Source organism: Poecile atricapillus, chromosome Z, assembly GCF_030490865.1.
Source record: "Poecile atricapillus isolate bPoeAtr1 chromosome Z, bPoeAtr1.hap1, whole genome shotgun sequence".
Taxonomy (NCBI): domain Eukaryota; kingdom Metazoa; phylum Chordata; class Aves; order Passeriformes; family Paridae; genus Poecile; species Poecile atricapillus.
In genome coordinates, this window is record NC_081289.1 from 122,556,876 (window position 1) to 122,578,611 (window position 21,736).

The 21,736-nt window shown below is 34.0% G+C and overlaps 1 protein-coding gene across 1 annotated transcript in view; it reads right to left on the bottom strand.

Annotated features, from left to right (window-relative positions):
- AP3B1 (adaptor related protein complex 3 subunit beta 1) overlaps positions 1-21,736 on the bottom strand; it is a 156,924-nt gene that overhangs the window by 58,038 nt on the left and 77,150 nt on the right. Inside the window, exons 15-20 of the mRNA XM_058865381.1 lie at positions 17,107-17,283; positions 11,504-11,690; positions 10,437-10,567; positions 8,162-8,273; positions 6,669-6,825; positions 3,856-4,030 (exon numbers count right to left, since the gene is read on the bottom strand). Of these exons, the coding sequence (XP_058721364.1) occupies positions 3,856-4,030; positions 6,669-6,825; positions 8,162-8,273; positions 10,437-10,567; positions 11,504-11,690; positions 17,107-17,283 (939 nt within the window). The remainder of the gene's footprint in view (positions 1-3,855; positions 4,031-6,668; positions 6,826-8,161; positions 8,274-10,436; positions 10,568-11,503; positions 11,691-17,106; positions 17,284-21,736) is intronic.

Consider the following 21,736-nt stretch of genomic DNA (forward strand, 5'->3'; position numbering starts at 1 on the left):
ATGAGCCATGGAGCTGCAGAGAAAAGGCAGATGAAATCATATTCTGCTGTGCGAATTTTATTTCTTATCCTCCCAATATTTATACAAAACCATCACTGACAATCCAAATGCATTGACAGATCACCCACTGTTTCCATTGTGTTAGCACTTGAAAGGAGATCAGGCAGAAAGATAGACAATTTGTTTTTGTATATTTTTTAAATAGTGGATCAGGTTTTTAACAGCTGAGTGACTGTATTATACTTGTAGAAGGAGGTCAACAGTAGCTGATTTTAAAATCCCACTGTAGAGACACCTACTTACACATGCATCATCCTCAAATCTGCATTTCAGCTCTACAGTATTTATGCTTACAGTATAATATGTATCCTCAAACACCTCAAACTATCCATATCTCAGAATGATATAAAAGACAGCAGTAAAAGAGACTGACTTTTCTATTCACTGCAGCTCAACTACAGTGAACGCAACAGCTTTTTAAAAACGATTTGTCAGGAGAAAAAGAAAATACTAAACCATTAATAGCATATTCAGGAAAATAATTTGAATTTTTTGTAGTGTATTTTAATACCAGCAAGTGCATGGATGTATGTAGAAATTAAGCTCCAGTGTGAATGTAATAAAACCTTTTTTATTAAGAAAATTTTGCAGAACATGGCAATGGCATCCAACACCAATATATATCAAATGGTAAACATCACCAAAACCTTAGTGATGCAACATGGTTCATAACGTGTGGCAAACTGAGAAACCATAAAAATAGAGCTCACTAACCACAACTTCTTTTATTAATATGTATTTCAGAAAATCTTTTTCAGTTTTACTGAGAAGGAAATCCTAATGAATAACTTCCCAGTATAGACTGCCCAAATTAAGAACACATTATAGCAGAATAACATAAACAATGTCTTTTCTGATGACAAACTATCAGAATAAAACATGCATTTCTGAGAGCCTGGCAGAAACCATCTGTTTCCTGGGTGGTCTGAAAATAAGTCAGGAAGAAAGCAAAAAATAAGTATGTGTGGTTCTTTTAAAATGGGGGTCTGTATATAAGACTTAAACTATAATCTTCAAAGTTTTTTAAAAATAGTTTTTTCTTTCCAGTTTGGAAGGTGGAAGGTTACCATCAGTTACCTCCAGCTATCATTATAGGGCTTAAAATGTGTTTCTCTCAAAAAACCTATTAAGCTAGTTAGCACAGCAATCACCTTTAATAAAAAATACCTTTGGTTCTCTTCTCCCACCCCCTTACCTAAATACATGTCTAAAAATAAACAAGTACTAGAAATACCTGAATGCAGGCATCGAACATGGCTTAAGTGGAAACTAACTGCAAGGTTCCAGGGAATAATACATACTAAAACAGACCTCCTTGTTCAAGGACACTGAATTAACTACCCCCTGCCCCTTTACACATGACCATTGCTGTTTACAGTTCATCAGCCATAGTTTGTTGCCCTTATATTAAATGTGCTAATTTCTAAATGAAAAAGAATTTAAGGAGCATTTAGCTTCTGCAGTGAGCTCTATGCTGTCTTTTAAATAATCTCTTTTTTACTTTTCTTGCTGCCTCATGTATAAACCCATTGCTATTTGTTTTCATGTCTTTCGTGACATTTAAAAGCTTTGCAATTTTTCCCTTCTATCCTTTGACTCTACTCTTCTGTCAACTATTTAAAAATACTTCTTGTTCCTAAAACACTTCCTTTTAGGTGCTTCTTAAGCAAGTAATACTTCAGAACTACTGCAATGTTCTTTCTCTTAAAATCCAAGGCCTTGACAACTTTCCATTGACTTCAACAATTCAATCCAAAGCTTCTTGGACATTCCAGTTCTCATATTCAGTGCATTTGACTTCGCATATACTGCTGTTTTAAAATAGAAAAAGCTTCTTTATGCTAGCAGTCCTCACATTTCCTGTGAAAGAACCAAACATTTTAGAGAACTATAATGAAAGAAATTATCAGCATGGTGTCAACATCCTGAGAAAAATGGAAAAATAGAGCAGAGATAAGATCATATAGTTTGAACATGGCTTTCCAGTGTCTGCTCAGAACGAAGCACATCAGAGTACATATTATATTCTTGTGAAAAAATACTGTGCTGATATGAGAAGCTGCAAACTGTTACAATAAATTCATGTCCCATCTAGTATCAAAGCAGTTTATTCTGAGAGGATTTAAGTTGTATTTTTTGTGCTACCATTTTTTTGGCAAGATCCATTCTGGGTGCTCTAAAAGAAAAAACCTTTGACACATGTATGTTACCCAATGTGTTATTTGGGCAGGAAACAATGATCAAACCATGGAGACACATTTACATTTCTTGAGTAATACAGCCTCATCTTTTGTTCTACTTCATTGAAGAAGGGAACAGATTAAAAGTTAAGGTCACAACTCAAGGGTTCTTAGGCAGACTTAAAAAGTTACAAAACAAAGATCATGTACAGTAAAAGTTCAAGATTTAGAGAAATAGAGAGCCTTACCTTCTTAATTAAAGGAAATACACACCTCAACAGCTTAATCAATTAACAGCCTTTCCTCTTACCTGGTCAAAACATACTATTCACCAGCTTCAAAAATTGCCAGAAATACAACAAAGGATGTTTATTTACTATTCTGCCACCTATATAGGAGTCCTGACTGAAAGGACAGTCAATGTATTAGACTAGTGCATCAAATGCATTAAGAGTTTCACTTAATTTTCAATATCACATACCAGTATTAAAACAGAAACTTTGGAGCTACAATTCCACCCTTCAACATTTTTTTGTAAATACACAGAAAGAAATGCATAGGAAGTACTTGATAACAGAAAAGTAAGTGTCAGAAATTCTTTTATGCTTCTTCCTGAACAGATTTAGCAAAAATTTCCTCATTTATTTACTTTTAAATGCAAGGAAGGTGAGAAAACAGTAACCACTTCATGATAATAGCACAAAAAATTAGTTCTGTAACACTAGTTTGAGTATAATGAACTTTTTTAAGCTCTTTTTCTTCACTAAGGTAAGCAATTAAATCTTAACTGACACATGAATGGCTCTATTGCATGTTTTTGCATCTTCACATATTTTGAAACCAATTAAAAAAATATGTATTTTAAACCTTGCTATTTCACACCTGTTTTAAGAAAGCTAACAGAATTTGAAGTAACAGAACGCTTTATCCTATCAAACACCAACAGCAAGTAAAAGCTGATTGTTCATTAGGAATATTAATGCTACTAACCTTTATATACATCTCAGTCATAGATCCATTAACTGCACTATTCTAAATTTTAACAGAAAATTTTAAAACTAAGCTAAGATTTCTATTAGAACATCTTCAAATGCTTAACAAACAAGGTTCTAACATTTGGTTCTTGGTTTCCTTTTCTCTCAGACTCAGGCACTATAGCTATACTCTAAAATTCTGTTTTAATAAAATAACCATCAATGTCCACCTATTAAATTTCACCAGTTCAACAATAACCTAAAAATTAATATAAAAGAACAATTAATTTTATTATAAAAGAATAATAGACTATTAGAAAAAGATTATGTTCCGTGTGTAAAAAATAACTAGATTCTATTATTCTTCTTGATCTATATGGAGTAAAAATAATATGCAATTATAAACTGAAATAGGGGTTTTGGTATAAAAATACTCTTACTTGCTTAAACTATCAAACTACTTTTGGACTGGACTTTCAATGAAAAGTAAAAATATTTTTTTCATAAATTCTGGATCTATTTAGGTATGCATAAATCTACTACCCATCTTCATTCCAACAGAAAGAAACATGGATGGATTCTCAGATGCACATTTCCATATTTTATAGAGGTTTCCAAAAAAAGTATTTTACCATACTAACCTTATTAGAGGAAGCATTTCTAGATTTTCCAGACTCAGAGTCGCTTTTAGAATCAGATTCTGACTTGGACCCTGAAGAACATTCTTCTGATGAAGTGTACTCTGTATCAGAGGAACTGGATGTACTTCTCTTTTTGGAAATTCCCTCTGCTTTCTTTTTAATATCCTCTGAATCACTACATATTTTAAAAAAATGTTAAGAGATATGTAAAACCACAAAGGAATCTGCTTAGGCAAAATCCTACATCAGCATTTCTAAGTTTTACTAAATGAATTTTAAGTCATTATTTCTCCACAATAAAAGACACAGCTATAAATGAAATAGTTTATTTAAGGCTACACAAAATCATTCTATTACACTACACAGTACACCATCACATAGTCTAAACCAGTGAAAAAGCCAAACAAAATGTGAATATATGGAATATTAAAAGTATTATCTGCATGCATCAAGCTTATGACATTACAAAGGAAGTGCAACCACCCTTTTAAATAAAGATGTTTTCATATTATTCTACCTATGAGTAACAGAATTTTGGTGTCATCTTTTTTTACAGTAACATTGCTTAAAAAATCCCCAATTAATTTAGTTTATTCCTTTGTTAATTCTTCTACATAAAACCACACCACCTAGAAATAAGATCTATAATGTCCACAAATAGCTCAACTCATTAAAGGGTTTATAGACAAGAGCTGTTATATTCCTACACTTTTGGTCATATTGAATCCCTTACAACTTCAAACACAGTGTTCTTCACACAGTGAAGTTCTGTTCACCCTACCATTGTTGGATTATATTGGTCTGTGTTAATAGCTACTGAGTATTATCTGCCTTGGTAACATCTAATAATACTTTAAATACCAATTAGTAGATTACCCTTTTTTCTTAGGGGGAGTTACTACCACAGGAAATGAAAATTGTTTTCTAATAGTTATCATGGAACAGAAAAATCAATATTGCATATAGAAAAAGCCCTCTGTTCTTGGATATGCAAACAACTTCCAAATCAGGTGTTTCATACACTACCTGATTCAGCTCCCTTCCAAGACAATAAATTGGTTACTGAAGTGCTTGAAGGGTAACAAGGTCAACAATAATTAAACAAATCTCGACCACTCAACTATTAAGAGTCCTTTTGGACTCATATTAAATTGTTACATATATTTGCTTAGCTTTAGGAGCAGTACAAAAGAACGCACAATGCTGCATTACTGTTTGAGATTGCAATGTTTTTAGATTAAAAAAATACAGAGGAGAATGAAAATCCAACACGACAGAGATCAAAATAAAGTCTTCCTCTTCTCAAGAACTTCCTATCTGAATTGCCTAAATAAAATTTAATCAAAATTATTTAAAAACAGTAACACTTAGGCCATGCCTACCCATGTAACTGAACCTAAAATTACCTCCCCAAATTTTAAAAAAATTTCAAAAGCATAAAGCAGTACATTTGAAGCTTGCAAAGCTAAAAATGGAACAACAGTGCACAAAAACAGTGTAATGTAGCATATATGATTGTTAAAATCAAAGTGAAAAACAGGCACTGAAAATTGTTTCAGTAGGACAACATTTAAAAACTTGAGGTCAATGACTTAAACAAAAATTCACTACTATATACTGTTCAAAGTTTCTTCATCACAACAGAATTATCTATATTTCATTCTCTGCCTTTCAACAGAAGCTGTAGTTGTATTAACAAATAAGTTGTTGTGAACCCATTATATAAACGAAGTTGCTTTTCAATAATTTATCTTTAGCTTAGCTTTAAAACTAGATTTGAAGATTAAAAATGTTACTTTACTGCACATCAGCCAGTTTTGATGGGTAATAATTGTTTATCTTACTGCTTAAAATTTCAGATGTTATTCTAATGAAAAGAATTTACTGGTAACTAGCTTTTTAACTTTGCGATGATGAAAAGCTTGTATTAATTTAACCTACAGATTTCATTTGTTCTGAACAGGAAAAACAATATAAATCACTTTTAAAATCATTAAATCCTGACTTAAATTAATAAAGTCATAATTAGGGCATTATGCTGTGTTTGTTATGGAAGTGGCAAGGCGAGCTGCTTTAATTACTGTCTGTAATAAAAGGAGCAGAGTGTGTACTGCGCCCCAATCAGCGCTGTCAGCCACGACTGAGCTGAGCTGCAAACTCATCAAGTGAGCTGGCAGCAGACTACAAAGTAAAGGGCGATCGTGTCTGCAGAGGCCGCTTGCTGACAGCAGTGGAAGAAACAGATTCACACAATCCAAGGTATTAGCCCCAATTACTCAAAATTTTAATGATACTTTAACACATGATAATGCTGCTGATAATAGGCAATCTTAAAAGCGCTAACACTTAAATATCTTATGACCGTTTCCCTTCACAGCCCTTGCCTCTAATATTTGGATCATAATCTTTTTAATATAACATTATTTAGAAAAATCAATTGTCTTAGTTACATAATGGCAAAGTGTTGAAGGACTTAATTTTAGCTCTCAGCAAAATTGCAGCAAAAGGTAATTAAGTGTTTCACGCAACTATTTGATCACTTATTCAGCCTCCCAAGGTTACATCAGCTCTCAACAAGCCACCCAAGATTTAACTGAAGTCAGAAATTAATTCCAAACGTAAGAGTAGTCTGATTAATGAAAGTAAGAACTAGGTTCATATACTGACTATTACTAACTAGTATACACTGACATCACTCCTCAGCCAACACATGCCCACAATAGCCTAATTAAAGGCTTGGCAGTCTGCTAGCAGGAAGAGTGATTTATAAGATAGTATCACAAAAAATTAAAGCCAGACAAACATATACCTACCTTTCATTGACAGCTCTACATGTTTTCTTAGCAGCACTTTCTTTGCTGTCTGATTCACTGTCAGTTGATTCCTCACTGGGAGAGGAACTCCCACTACTCTCGTCAGTGCTGCCTTCTTCTTTATCTTCCTTCTCACTTTCACTGTCAGACCCACTCCCTGAAATGAAAATAACCCTTACAATTTTGATCTAAATATCTTAAATAATTTATAGTACTTAATACTTAAATAGTATTTTAGAAATCCAATTTTGTTTTAAATTAAACAATGGTTTGCTATTTTAAGATCCAGTTGCAAGCTTTAGTATTATTTACCCTGTGCCAAAAGCAGGTAAGAGAATTACTTTCCCCTTATATGCACAAAACTTTGTTAGTTAAAACCCTGTCTTCTTCAGCCTACAGTATTATACTTTTTCAACTTAGAAATTTGAATAATAAATTAATTGCATGTAGATTCTTCAAAGATACATAACCTTATTAGGAGCTGGAGATGACCTCAAATTTTCTAGTCTTTACATTCACTTAGCTGCAAAATTATCTTCTCAACCAGTTGCTTAATTAGATAATCTGTTCTTAAACACCCATAGTGACTATGATTGAATCACTGATTTAAACAAATTATTAATCCTCTAATCAATCATACAATTACCAAATATTCAAATATCTCAAGTAAGTATGTTTCTATTACTTCAGAAATCACTAATTTCAGTGATACAATTCTTAAACATTTTTGTATATTTCCCTGGTTTAGGAACTGGAAGGAAGCAGCTCCATGTTTGTATTTGAAGATGTCCCTCTTCCATTCAACTAGATGATAGTAATTCTTTCAAGTCTAAGGTCTGGCCCTGAGAGAATTATGGACTTTATTACATCTGAAATATACTAACATCTTCTGAAACAGATGTCTTGGGGGACTGCCCATCTGACAATAAATGGGAGAACAGTTAAAAGAACCTCTGCTTACTTAACTTGATTGGTAGCTCTTACCTTCTTCATCAATATCCCCATTATAATAAACAGAAAACACTATGCAGAACTTCAGAGAAATATTGTAACACAATTTGCCGAATAAATCTCATGAAAGAATACACGATTAAACTAATCTGGCCATTTATCAGCACACTGGCACATGATATCAAAACAATTCTTCAATGCCACCAAATTCCAAAAAACCATTAAAAGTTAAGGTTCCTGACAACCAAGCATCTGGGCACTTCTCCTGCAACCACTATGTGCTTTCAGTTATAAGTTACAAACCCTCCTTACTCATACTAGACTCCAAGGAAGATAAAAATAGCATGCCAGCTTTTTTACCTGGGAAACAAATCAAAGACTAACTTATTTAATATAGTGAGCGTAAAATTTTTCCCCTAAGTTATTGAGTTTATATACAGCTGTGGCTTTGTTTGCAATTTTTTTTTTCTATTTATGTACCAGACAGTTCTGAAGACACAGTTTTCCAGGCAGTGAAAATACAGTGCTTTCCAAACACTTACCTGATGAACTGGTACTGGCAGACTCATCTTCTTCCTCTTCTGATTCAGAGTAGAACTTTTCAGTAGGTTTCTCCTTCTTTGGCTTGCCTAGAATTCCAGTCCATTCCTTTGCCTGTAAATAAATTTAAGTTTAGTTTTGCAAACAGCAATACAAAAATATATACACAACACACTAAATAAAAACATTCAGAGTAGTGGTATTAAGCTGTTGCTAAATAAATCATCTAAGCAAGTCAAGAGAAGCTATTAAACCTCTCTTACTGTACACAATTAGGAGAACTAGAAGTTTGGTATATACCTATAAAAGGTGAAAGATGTCTATGAGGTAGTCCAGAAAAAGATTTAGTATGGTAGATTAAAAGCATCAGTAATGATAAATAAATTTCTATGCCAAAAGATCCTAAGTCTGAAAGTTTTACTTCTGGATCCAGCTGAGTATGACTAGAATGAAGGTTAAACAGGGCTAGTCACCACCTTTATCATCCTAAGTTTTAAGCAGAAAACAGACACTCTAGGTAGACACATTATATAACAGACAAATTATATTTCATTTTCATTGCAATTCTCCAAATAAAAGTAATTTTTTATCACCAAGAGAATGCCAAAATGAGGCAGTATTTCCCCCAGACTTTTTCTTCTCCATATACCTCTATGTACTATAGAAGTAGTGCTGAAATTCAGGACAGGAGGAAAAAAACAAACTGGCAGACAACTCTATCCACCATGTGGTACAGGTCTGCCTCATTAACTGATCTCATCTGGAATAAGATTTAAGTTTTGAAATAGGCTCTAACAATGACCTGCAAGGCTAAACAACTCTAGAGACACACTGGCTTCTTCTTAAACAGCAGAAGCTTCTAAGGCTTAAAAAGCCAATATTCTTTTGGCTGTCAATGAGAACTTGCATGTGGATTGCAGCTTAACTCAGCTTTACTCACATATGCTACGTAGGCACATGCAGTATTAGGGAAACCACGAAATTAATGAAACGAAGATACCCTCCAAAGAAAATACTTGCAAAAAAAACCCCAGCATGGCTGAATGACTTTCCTGTTTGCTTTGAGGTTTAAATAGCTGGAGGTAGATTTTTTTACTATTTATTTTTTTTACTATGTTGTTACGCCCTTTATCAATTTCCTGCAATACTTTTGGTCTTATGGATGAAAGTAGCTTCACACGTTCTTCCATGCCAACCCTATAATTTATAATCCTCTGTTTGAGCTGATTATCTAAAAATCTTCCCATAAAAGCTTTCAATAGTTTGTCCACAAATATCACTTTTCCTGAAAGGTATGTAAGAAGGTAGACACATTACAGTACTAAGGAGAAATGCTTGTTCTACCAGATTGGTGACCATTGGTTTCTGTAAGTCAGACCAATTTTTTTCATTTCCTTGCTCTTTCTGCGTGTAACATCTCATAAACAAATTAATTAATCTATGATTTACTGAGAAAGTAAATTGGCTCATTACCAGGACAGCATGCTTTTCTGTCTGTATCTGTTACAATGCCATGCCTCCAGGAGCACCATCAGCACACTATATACCAATACATTTACATTTCAGCTACTGTTCAACAGCTTTCACTAGCATTCCAGTAAGACTCTGGTACCTGATACATAAATCACAACTCTGGAACCAAAACATGACTTTGCTTCGGAGTTTATACTACAGTAACAAAAAGCTATTGCTAGCAGATGATGAGCCCGATGTGTCAACACATGATTAGTGTACTAACAGATGACATTTTCCTATCACATACTTTCCTAATGCTCTTCAGATTATCTGAAATGTAACCCCTCATCTCTTCCAAACCTGAAACTTCAAAACATACATAATCTAATCTCCTGCAGCTGCCTTTTGTTGTTTGCATTACCTTTTTCCTTTTGCTTTTTTTTTGTTTAGCCTTGGATTTTCCACAAACCAACCTCTTAATTTCTGACTTTGGTAGTCCAGCTGCACCCAATTAACATATTACAGCAGAGTGAGATGAAATATATGAAATTAGAAGTGAGATGGAGAAGAAAAAGGCCTACTTACTCCACAAATTAAGCAGAAGTGGCCTACAGTTTATCTACTTCTGTCATTTAAAAGAACTAGCATTAAGCAAGTTTCCAAATGCTTGATTTCTAAGATAAAATAAGCAAAAGGGACATTCCCTTGCATCAATGGATTTCAACAGACCACAGATAATATTTAAATAGTAGTAGTTTTGGGCTAATAACTCTGTATTCACAAGTGCCTTTAGCAAAGTTGCTTTCAGTGATGCTGACGTACCGACTCAGCCACATCAACATTTCGGACGGAGGGGTCAGGTGCCACCTCTGGCCAGTCAGACAGCTCCAGGTACCCAGTGGCTCGGCTGTTCAGTGTGTGAGACAAGGTGCCAAGCTGGAAATGATCCCGATCTATTAAAAAAGCCGGGGGAGGGAAGAAATACACAAACACTGTGAGCTCTACCACAAGGAGCAATCTTAATCAGGGCTAAAGGTAATTGCCATTGTATTACCTCAAATGTCATGGAATAAATATAAACTAGGAAGCTCTTCATAGGTCAAAAAACTGATTTCAGTCCATAGATTACAATAATCTCCCCCATAATGGTCAATAAAAAAGCTAATCAGTCAGTGTGTTTAGAGGTGTTGCTCTGAAATGTAGCTTCTCTAAAAATTACTTTACTGTGAATATTAAGAATGACAGCACAGTTAAACAATCCATATACATGTCTTGGCACAAACACATCCAGAATTTTAATAGTTTTTCTTCAAAATGGAGCTCCTTTTAAAGCTTCAAAACTAGACCTAAGTAAGTATGAAAATTAAAACGCAAATTGTCACAATAAAAGAGTAATTTTAATTTAGATAGCCTGATAACCTTTTAATTTGAGAAGACAGACAATGGATCTTACTTGTAAAACAACAGGCAAAATGCAGAGGGAAAATTATGATTTTGGAGAAAAAACCATCTACATAGAGTCAGTTTATTTCAGATTCATATAATATTTGCAGTACTCACATTAAAAATCTTCTAATAAAGTCCAGATAAAATCCTAGAGCTATTTTCCTAAATTGAAGAATAGTTTTCCTCAAAAGACATACCTTCTGTTACTAAAATAAAATTTAAAATCCACATGAATATAAATGGATCAGTTTGCCAGGGTTTATCATTGGAGAAATGCACTGTGCACCTTGCTTGCTGAAAAGCAAGTAAGCAGACCGAGCATCCTTGCATATTAATCTTTTCTATTTGCTAAGTGACACAATTTGTGAGAGTATTTGAAATAGAATAAGCTGCCACATTCCTTTACACAATGAACATTTACCAAATGATTTTGGCAGTTATACCTTTAAAAGGAGACTCAAGCAATGGGGCAGGTTTCTGTGCCAGAAATATTTTTTTGGCATATTTGCTTAAAGCTCCACTCTTCTCATTCGGAACAATAAGCTGCCTAATAAATCTTGTACGGTCTCTGATGTCGTAGCTTTGATCATACTTGCCGAGATTTAATACATACTGGGTAAGCAATTTTGTCTGTGGAAAAAAACAGGACAAGAACAGAATACAAGTTATTTATGATTATTGATAACTCTGGATAAACATATTTAAAGAGGTAATAAAAATGAATGGTTATGTCAAACAAATGTTGCTCCACAGGGAATATGCATTTCTAAAGCTGCAAATGGAATTCTGCAGCCAAAGCACATGTCCTCTTCTGTATTGGGGAGGTGAATGCTGAGTACTGAGAAGCAGCCATGTGCTAGATTATTAAACTGCTGAAGTGGAAAGAAAGGCATCATTAAAAAAATAATCATATATGGCAAACCCGCTGAAGGGTCTACGTGAGGATAATGAATGTGGAAATACAACTAAAAACATGGCACTCAAAACTTAATCGGAAAAATATGCAGGACATCAAAACATCAGAGGGTATTAGGGGGCTGGCAAACTGCTTCTGCTGAGGTGTGTTTTATGAAGAGATACTGTCCCTGGCATAAGCAGTGTCTGCACTCTGACTGCACTCAGTTACTTTATCCTGAATTATGACCCATTAAAGCAGACACATGAATCACTGAACTGGATTACTGCAAATTATTTGCAGTGCATTTAGCTGTTACTTTTTCATAAAAGCAAGCTGCTGATGCCCTCTAAAAACCAGGATAAAAGACTTCTTCCATTTTTTTCTTGAAGCTTAAAGCCTTCAGTAATATCGGTCATTTATTTATTTATGTAAGAGAGTGACTTATACTATCACAGGTTTTTACAGCATAATAACAGCTTCCTAATTTGATGTTTGAGAATATTAACGTTTCTTAAATAATTATAAAACTTCAGATCATTTTTTAAGCTAAGAAAATAATGTAAGAAAGGAAGGATATAGAATTTTTTTTCTATAGAAAATGGAAATAATGTACTGCAACCAGAACAACAGTGCTGAATAGACTGGAATCCACTAGATTTGAAACATGTATGCCACTTCTTTTATATACAACCAAACAGGAAAAAGAGCAGGAATTATATACCATCCTAATGAAGTAGATTTTAGTACTTCAACTCAGAATGGATGCATAACACAGGGTTAAAAACCTACCATCACGAGTGATTTATCTGCTTTATACAGAGAAACAACCTTGTGTATATATATGTTTATCATGCTACTGCTATGACAATAACACAGTTCCAATCTTGTGAGCAGAAAAATATGTCCAAAAAATCAGTCCATTTTTGTATATGACATTTTCTTAAAAAAAGTTCAGATTAATAATTTCCAATTTGAGGATGCAAGTTGAAGTTTTCTTCTGGAGACATAAAAATGCTTTTTCAGAATACTGATTAACTCCTGTAAGTGAGATACACAAATGTAAACAGAAAATGGTTCCAATTTAAACCCCATTAATGCAACATATGCAAGCATTTAAAAAATAACCTATGGTACCAAAGAGAAGAAGAAATTAGACATTAGAATAATATAACAGCATAGTTTAAAAAAACTGCCAATGAAATATTTTTTGTTTCTTTTTTCTCTCTGATACCCAAGAGTGGCTCTGTGATTTTTTTTTTTTCCTTGAGGTACTGTCTTAGGTCTGGGAAAGACAAAACTTTCCCATATGTATTTCACAGTTTATTGGCAGCTAATTCTGTATGAGGGTATAAAATTTTAAACAACTGCATCAGACTGAGCCTACATAATCTGCACTCATGCAGGACTTACGCTGTTCAATCTAAATGGAATTGGAAGGGAGGGTTCCCAGGTAGCATGAATTAAACTAAATGAGGGATACCTCCTGCAGCCTTCACCATCACTTCTCCACTGTAAAACAAGACAAGACTCCTTGCTGTCATGGCAGGACGCTCAGGAGAATGGATCATAAAACATGATGATCTTAACCTGTGAATTGCTATAGGGATGGGAAAAGTTGAAGGCTTTGTCACAGTGGGCATTTTTTCAGTGAGTGTTGGTGAAATTACCTAAAGACAAACTAGATAGATAAAGAGTTGATCCTGAAAGACTGCAGTTCCTTTAACGGCATAATTTTCTCCATGATCCTCTCCCTTTTCTGTCCCCTAAAATATCATTTTCATATTGTTCAATATAGAAAAATATACAAAAAACTGTTATGCAAGAATGTTCTGTGTCTGCAAGCAACCTCTTTGCAATTATCATATACACTCTAGTTTTCATGGAAACGGCAAGGAAAGGCAATTTTAAAAATCTGTCTTATGGTAAAGCAATCAAACAAGCAGAAGACCTTTTCTACATGGAGGTTGCTAATAGAAACAATTATTTTTAATTGAAAACAAAAAATAAACTAACGAATGTACATGAGTTTTTCCAACAAAGGAGCTTTCAAAAGAAGCTGAAAATCATTTCAGCAAGCACACTGATTTGGTGAAACATGACAGATTCTGCATAGCATGACTGCTTCATAGAATAATGACGAAGTATTTTGATCTGTGATTTCATGCATTTATTATGATATGTCAATATTTCTCGATATCTGGACATGCACATTATATAGGCATAATATAATTTCTTTCATCCTCATATTGCTGAACCCATTATTATGTTTTGTACACTTTGTTTTGGCTAGAAGGGTTAGGTGTAAGTATTTCTAGAATTCAGTCATCCTCCAGCAACATTTCTGGAATTTTCTAGTTCTAGACAATAGTACTATTTAAGGATTTAATGCCTATTCTATATTAGCAGCAGTTAATTTTTTGGTAGATCCCTACTTGAAAATTCTACAATATAGGTTTTACCAACAGATGAAGCTCTACAGTGAGGGAGAAACAGTTATCTATTCACTCCTAGATATCATTAGCTTTTAGTAACCTGATTCTTTAGACACACAAGATAAGGCTATTGTGCTAAACCACGATCGACATACCTATTTACACCCTACAACTACTTGGGACTTTTTCTGGTGCAAGTCCTGCTATACTAGACAGCAGAAACCCATCAAAATCTCTTTATTCTTTCTGCTATATGCAAGAAATATCTAAGGCAATATGACATATTTCTCTTATATAAGCTCCATTTAGACAGCTATCTAGCACATTCAAAGTTTTATGACCCTAAGTGTTGAAAAAACAAAGCAAGTTTATAAAATAATACAGACAACCAGAAAGAAGCCTGTTTCTAATACATACCTATACAGATACAACTGAACCTGAAACTTCCTTAAATTATAAACAGCATTTGAAAGTTCATGAGATGATCTCAGGACTTAAAGTATACTTTAATTTTTTTGTAAGAAATCCCAAATGTTAAAAATCATTCCTGTGAATGTGCTTCACTGTTTCTCCATATACTTAAGGAAACTATAAGCAAATAAAATAATGCATTTAGAAGAAGGGAATAAAATAAGCAAGTCTTATTTCCTCCAGAACTTTGTGCTTTTCTCCAAACAAGACTTAACAGATGTGTTCAACCTGCCTTTCCTTCACCTGGTGAAAGAGCTCTTTTTATCTGTTTGGTCAGCACTGAATGTCCTCTGCCATTCTACTACCACTTTTCAATAAACTGAAATTTTATCTTTGAGGTTTTCACAACTCCAGTAACTTTGGATAAAACCGATGAATTACTCATAAAATTACTATGATATGATATATCATATATGATATGAAATATTATATGAGACAGAAAACATGGGACTGAGGAGAGGGGGACAGACTGACAACAGAGCAATCAAATCTACAAGGTTTGCCATCATATTTTAAAAATTAAACTGAAAAATGGCTGGATTTTTAGGAATGGAAGTCATTTCAGGAAGTAATTTTAATACTGAGTAAGTAAAGAAGAGTTACTCCTGGAAATAATCATGAAGATATAGAAAGAATGTTTCCACCCTCTAATGCAAAACCCATGGTATTCTAGTTTGAAAGGAAATTTGAATCAAGCCAAGTCGCCAAATCTTCACCGTTAGAAATTTTATGTGAATACCTTGACCACTTGAGATAATAACTTATTTTTCCACAACCTAAAACTGCAAGAGGAAAACACTCCTTGATGAAACTCATCATTCAGTAGGCATCTCAGGAGACTGTTTCTTCTGTTTTATCATCATTACTGTGTTTGAATAAAGGGTTATGCAGCACTTGCAATGATGATTTTAAATGTATTAAGATGTGCAATAGGAAAAAATACATCACAGAAATCCTTATCTCCTTGTATGCAATGGATTTTTGACCAAATACGGTGTGGAAAAATTTACATTCAAAATGACAAAAACTGTATGGAAAATTAATAAATATAATGGGCTAAAAGAAGACGGTTTATATAGTCAAACCAAATCTTTCCTTATCTCAGCATTTTCTTTAAGATGAGCACTGCCAGAGGGAAGTCACCTTTTATTACTGCCCTATTTTAGACCATATAAGCAAAGCATTCACTCCTATCTGAATGCATGGCAAGACAGTTACCTCCCACATGCCCTACAACAAAAAGTCTAAGACAGATCATGTCTGTAGTTGCATATAACTATCAAGGAACAAGCAGACATCACAGTTGCAGAGGTGTAAGATTCTGTGCTGTGCAAACTGTCGTAAAACAAGAGGTCTAGCAGCCCAGGAAAGTGCGTGTATATATATATATGTATGTATGTATGTATGTATGTATGCATGTATGCATGTATGCATGTATACCAATGCATTTCTTCTACATTTGGAAAAAAAATCTTTGATTTTACAATCTTTTATAGCAATAATTGGAATTACAGTGAAAAATTAGTACCAAAATGCTATAGTCATGGAATGGGGTTCACAGTGATGTCACTTAGAAGACTGAAGCACTTGGCACCTCTCATAGCTGTTGTTTTCAGCTGCTTGGAGATCTAAGTTCACCTCTTTGTGTTATCTGAAATTTTCACATTATTTTTACTACTAGAGATACTAAAACTCACCCACTCCCCCAGGTAAAAGGAAATAGGAAAAACTAAATCAAACCAACCAACCAAGCAAATAAAACAAAAGAAGGGAAAGCAGTTACTATCTTTAGAACAAGTATTGATGGAAAGACAAAACAAGGTCTTTTAGATACCCTGAACAAAAAAGTGCGCAGCTCCTTGTTCAAAGTGACAGAATTTTCTTGAAAGTTCTGCTTTTGGCTTGAGGAAACATTGCATCACATCAGCAAAATCTCCTAAATGGTATTACTAACAGAATTTACAGATCTTCTCTATTTATGTGAAGTTAAAATTTCACACTTTCCCAGAGACAGATAAAAAGAGTTTATCTCATCACTACATTAACATTCGTGATCCAGCACACACTTAAAAACTCATGGTTAGATTTAGTCTGTTGTATTTCTTGACAACATATATTCAGCTTTTCTTCATAGAATAATATGGACTAGGTTTGGTTACTTATATAGAAGAAATCATTACTGATCTATACAGACTGAACAAAACCCACCATGACTGAATACATACAATACTGAGTTTAGGCTTACCTGCTTTGAATTTGTTAAATAGAGTTTTGCACCCAAATTTAAGATTTGCAACTTTACAAGATCATCTTCATTTGTGAAGCTCTTGGCTGTCTTTCTCAGAACATCGGGTGCAATCTTTGGAACCCGTTCACAGTACTCACCAATGAGCCAGAGAATGCTGGCTCTGGCTACTGGAACCTGAAAAAACATTGAGCACTCTAAGTTAACAGAGTCACAAAGACTAGCATACTTGTATGTGTCTGTGTTCAATAACAAGTTAAACAAAATACTATTAAAAGATAAATTGCCCTGCAAGAAATGCAGCATGAAATTAAATACAGCCACTGTGGTAGACTGAATATTCATACAAATGTAAGGTACTGATTGTGACCCAAAACCCATGCATTACAGGTTGATGATACAGAGGCACACTGAAGTGACATGTTGATGTTCACAGTACAAGCTGATGAGATCATTAGACTATGGGAACACAGTCCAAGCCCTTAAGATGTGGTTGTGAATTCCTGGAACCAGATTATGGTAAACACCGTGTTGAAACGAAATAGAGCTTTTTTTTTTTTCATTATACTCATACAGAAATGTTTTTCAACAATACAAATTTCTCAAATCCTGCTTATCTAGTTTTCAAGTGTATGGATTTCTTTAAGGCTATTTCTAGCTTTCCTTCATTTTTATTCAGGATTTTTTGACAATAAGATTTGTCTTTTTGAAAATGTCCAAGACCAGTTGAACTCAGAATATTGGTGAGACAGACGTTCAAAATCGCAATTCACAATTTCTGCATAGGATCTACCAAAAGCTTTGACCAAGAAGTTCACACAGGTCTTACCATTTTGGAGTTACTCAACAGTATCACTGAAATAACTGGCAGTAGCAGCTTTTAGATGAACTCCCAGTCTATGATGCCAAGTTCAGAAGCACAGCAATGCCAAGAACAGAGGTAAGGCAAAATGGAGAAGCACAGAAGAAAACAGAAGCTCATGCTCCATGCAGTTCAGCTAGAAACAGTAAGATTTAAGTGAAATAATATACACATACTGTTGTAAAAGATGAGCTGGCCTACATTACCTGGTGGTCAAGTTAAAAATTGCATCTGCGTTACATACACCCTTTGAAAACATTTTTTTCTTCCTTGAGCAGAAGGAAGAAAGAATGCAGTGAGAAAGTTCAGAAGCAGTCTTGTATAGTATATACAGACTATGGTGCTCAAACATCCTGTACAGACTCTTGTTCAACAAACGTTGAAATGTCAGGGGAAAAGCGTAACTGTTCTAGTCAATCAAAAAACTGACTGTATTTTAGAAAAAAGGAAAGTTTCCACTGCAATTTCAGCTAATTTTATTGTTTTTTCTGAAAGGATCAAAAACAGACTAACATTTTTTATTAGTCCTTACACTACACAGTGATCTTTATTTATAAGCTTACACTAACAGCAAGATGAGGTTTGCCTTAGGTAAGATTCACAGGATGTACATGCTTTAGAAATGCAGCATTGTGGTTCTCAAAGCATTTATTTTTAGTAACTTTTGTATATGCTTTAATTACTCTTCCAGAATGTCTGTTATTAAAATATGAATATCTATTTCTCAGAATTATAATGGGAACCAACTATTAAGTATCTTACTAAGTATTCTCTTAACATTTGAAAGTACTGCTTATGAAAGTATATTCTAAAAGGGTAAAATGGCCCACTAAGCCTACTAAGGAAATACTAATCACATTCACAAGAATTTTTAATGATTAAATGTGCTTCAAAAAGTTTGGGAACAACTCTGAATAAAGTCAACTTGACACTTTTGCCTCTGTACTTGACATGGTTGCAAATATATATGCCAACAAAAATATAAACAGGAAAGTCATGGGGAAAAAAGAGGACTGCCCCCAGTGAAAGAGAAAGCAGGCATGTCATGGGGAAAACAGAAGACTGCCTCCACTGAAAGAAAAGCGTATCATGAATAAACAGAATACAGAGTCCAACAACAACAACAAAAAGTCCTGTAAGAGATAAAGGCCAGTTCTGGTTATGGGGAAGAAATTTAAGATAAAGATAACATGTTGAGAGTGGTATAACACAGTGACTTAACATCTATATATATATGTAAATACTGATTAAGACACAGATGAATTCTTTTATGTGAGTTGACAAAAAAATTAAATAGCCTTGGAATTTACAGTATGAGAGAGATGAACAAGCTACTTTCTATACTTCCTATAAAAACTTTAAATGCAGTCAGAGTATGTTCATCTGCAAAATGGTAAGACTGATGCCATTACTGTACACTGATTTCAAAAGGGAAAGAGGTTATTTCTAATGTTCCAAAGGTTACACTGCATTAAGACCTCACACCCAATCTATTATTTTAAATTGGGCTAAAGAATAGTAATTGAGTGGTACATTAGATTTTCCAGTATTGGAGCAGTTCAAGTTGCCTACAGATAGATACCTCTAAATAAGAATATATAGAAAACTTCAGATGTTAGCTATGCTAGATTTATTTTTCTAAAATATTTCATTACAGACTTGTTAAAATACTAAAATTCTACAAGAGATCACCAAGTACCACAGTTTGGGCAACAGCCTGTCAGGAAATATTCCTTTTCATACTGTTGTCTTTTTATAAAGCAAAAATAGCTCACAGAGCAGATCAATTTCAGTAACAGCATTAATAATGACATGTAAATATCATTATTGTACTTTTCCTAGTCAAGCCCAGGACTACACCTTAAAACCACAATGAAATGTATTTAAATATATTTAAATAGTATGCATTTAAGCACAGAGTTTTGCTCTTCAAGTTTTTTTCCTAGTTTGTAAAATTAAATTATTAGAGTAATAAACTAGTTTTACAATGCTAAATAATTGGACTAAACAAAGCCTCATTTGAAAAATAGTGACAAGGGAAGACAGAAATTTCTTGTGAGACTCTGCCTTTTAACCAGGTGATTAGCTTACTATGTAAATACTGCATATATATTAAACACAATTTTGCGCCACAAGAATCAATACCAATTAGAGACTTTTTGAATCAAACACTGAGCAGAAGCCATTTTAATGAAAAGTGTATGTCGAACTGATGAACCCAATGTTTCTGTGTCACTGGATTCATTTGGGGTCAAAATCACACAATATTTTCAGACTTCTTTTTCCCTGTTTAAGTCTTCCAGTTCTCAAGGATGTAATATCAAGTGCATGATCCTGCAGCTGTTGTTTCCAGGGCACTCAAAACAGCAAACAAGAAACAAAGCCCCTTCTAGACCTTCACTGCCTTTTCCAGTATAGCTTAAGTAGGGACCTTGAATTGACAAAAATGCAGGAAATAATACTTTCATTATTCAGCTCTGCTCTGCATTACCCTCAAAGGCAAACAGGATTGTAAATTACTTTGCCTGATGTTTTATTCCATATGGCCCAAGCAAGTGGTTAAGTGCACTTTTTAAGCCTTTAGTACCAGGAGGCAGTTTCTATTGTCATTTCAACCCATTACCTGTCTCAAGGAAAATAAATAAATGGTTAAAAAAGAAAAACAAAAAACCAGCCAGACACTCCCCTCAAAGCAAGATTCTGGTTACTTACTACAATTAGAGAAAGATATTATAAAGACTTTACAGATTGCTCTAAGCAGTACAATTAAAAAACTATTGAGAAGTTGTTCAGCTCTCAATATATTCACACAAAACAAGAATAAAGTACAACTTAAAATCACCAGTTCTGATTATTCACGTCTGTGACAAAATGAGATATACAAATTGCAAATGAGGTGCAATTTTCTCCATCCAGAAGAAAATTTGCTTAACTAGCAATTTTGTAAAATTTTACTTGGAAACAGAAATGGAAAGAGGGATAAAGTTGATTTGAAATGTCAATGATTGCAAGAAGAAAAGGTAAGAATAAGAGTGAAAGAGAAGTAATTTTTTGTTTTCAAATGATAGACCTTCAACATATAAAACTCTTCTACATATAAAATTGCTTTAAAACAGAATTTTTACTGGTGACTGCACCTCCTACACAGTGTACGGATTTTTAAAAAAATTGTGTTTTATTCAAGCAGAATATTTGCTTCAGGTTCAGTGTCCCTGGACATAATGTCCCAGAGGCTATATATTCCTGTCAAATTCTAAACAATCACATAGATATCAGAGCCAGTAAAAAAATGGTCAAATTATGAGAATCGTTCATTAAATCATTACTAAAACAAAGATTTAAAAATGCCTTATTAAAGTGTATCCTAGGTAAAAGAATATGATTAGAATCGGAAGCTTGCAGAAATGAAACACATAGAAAGATATGGATGTCATAGTTTGTGATACCTCGCAAGAGCTGCAAGAAAGGATAACTAAATTAAAGAAAGCAAGCTGCCTGTTCTGTGAAGCCGTATCAGAAACACAAGCATCATTTATGTAAGACTAGGAAGTCAAGTTTAACACACAGCAGTGTTAAAAACTGTGAGTCCACTACTCTTGTAAACCCAATCAAAAACAGTAAATGATAACACTTAATTTTGTCCATAAGTGACATTATTTTCCTCACATATTAAGCTCTTCAAAATTACACACCACTCCCTTATTTTTGCTCTACATTTGCAATGCCTTATCCCATCAAGAAATATTCCTCCTCATCTTTAGATCAGAA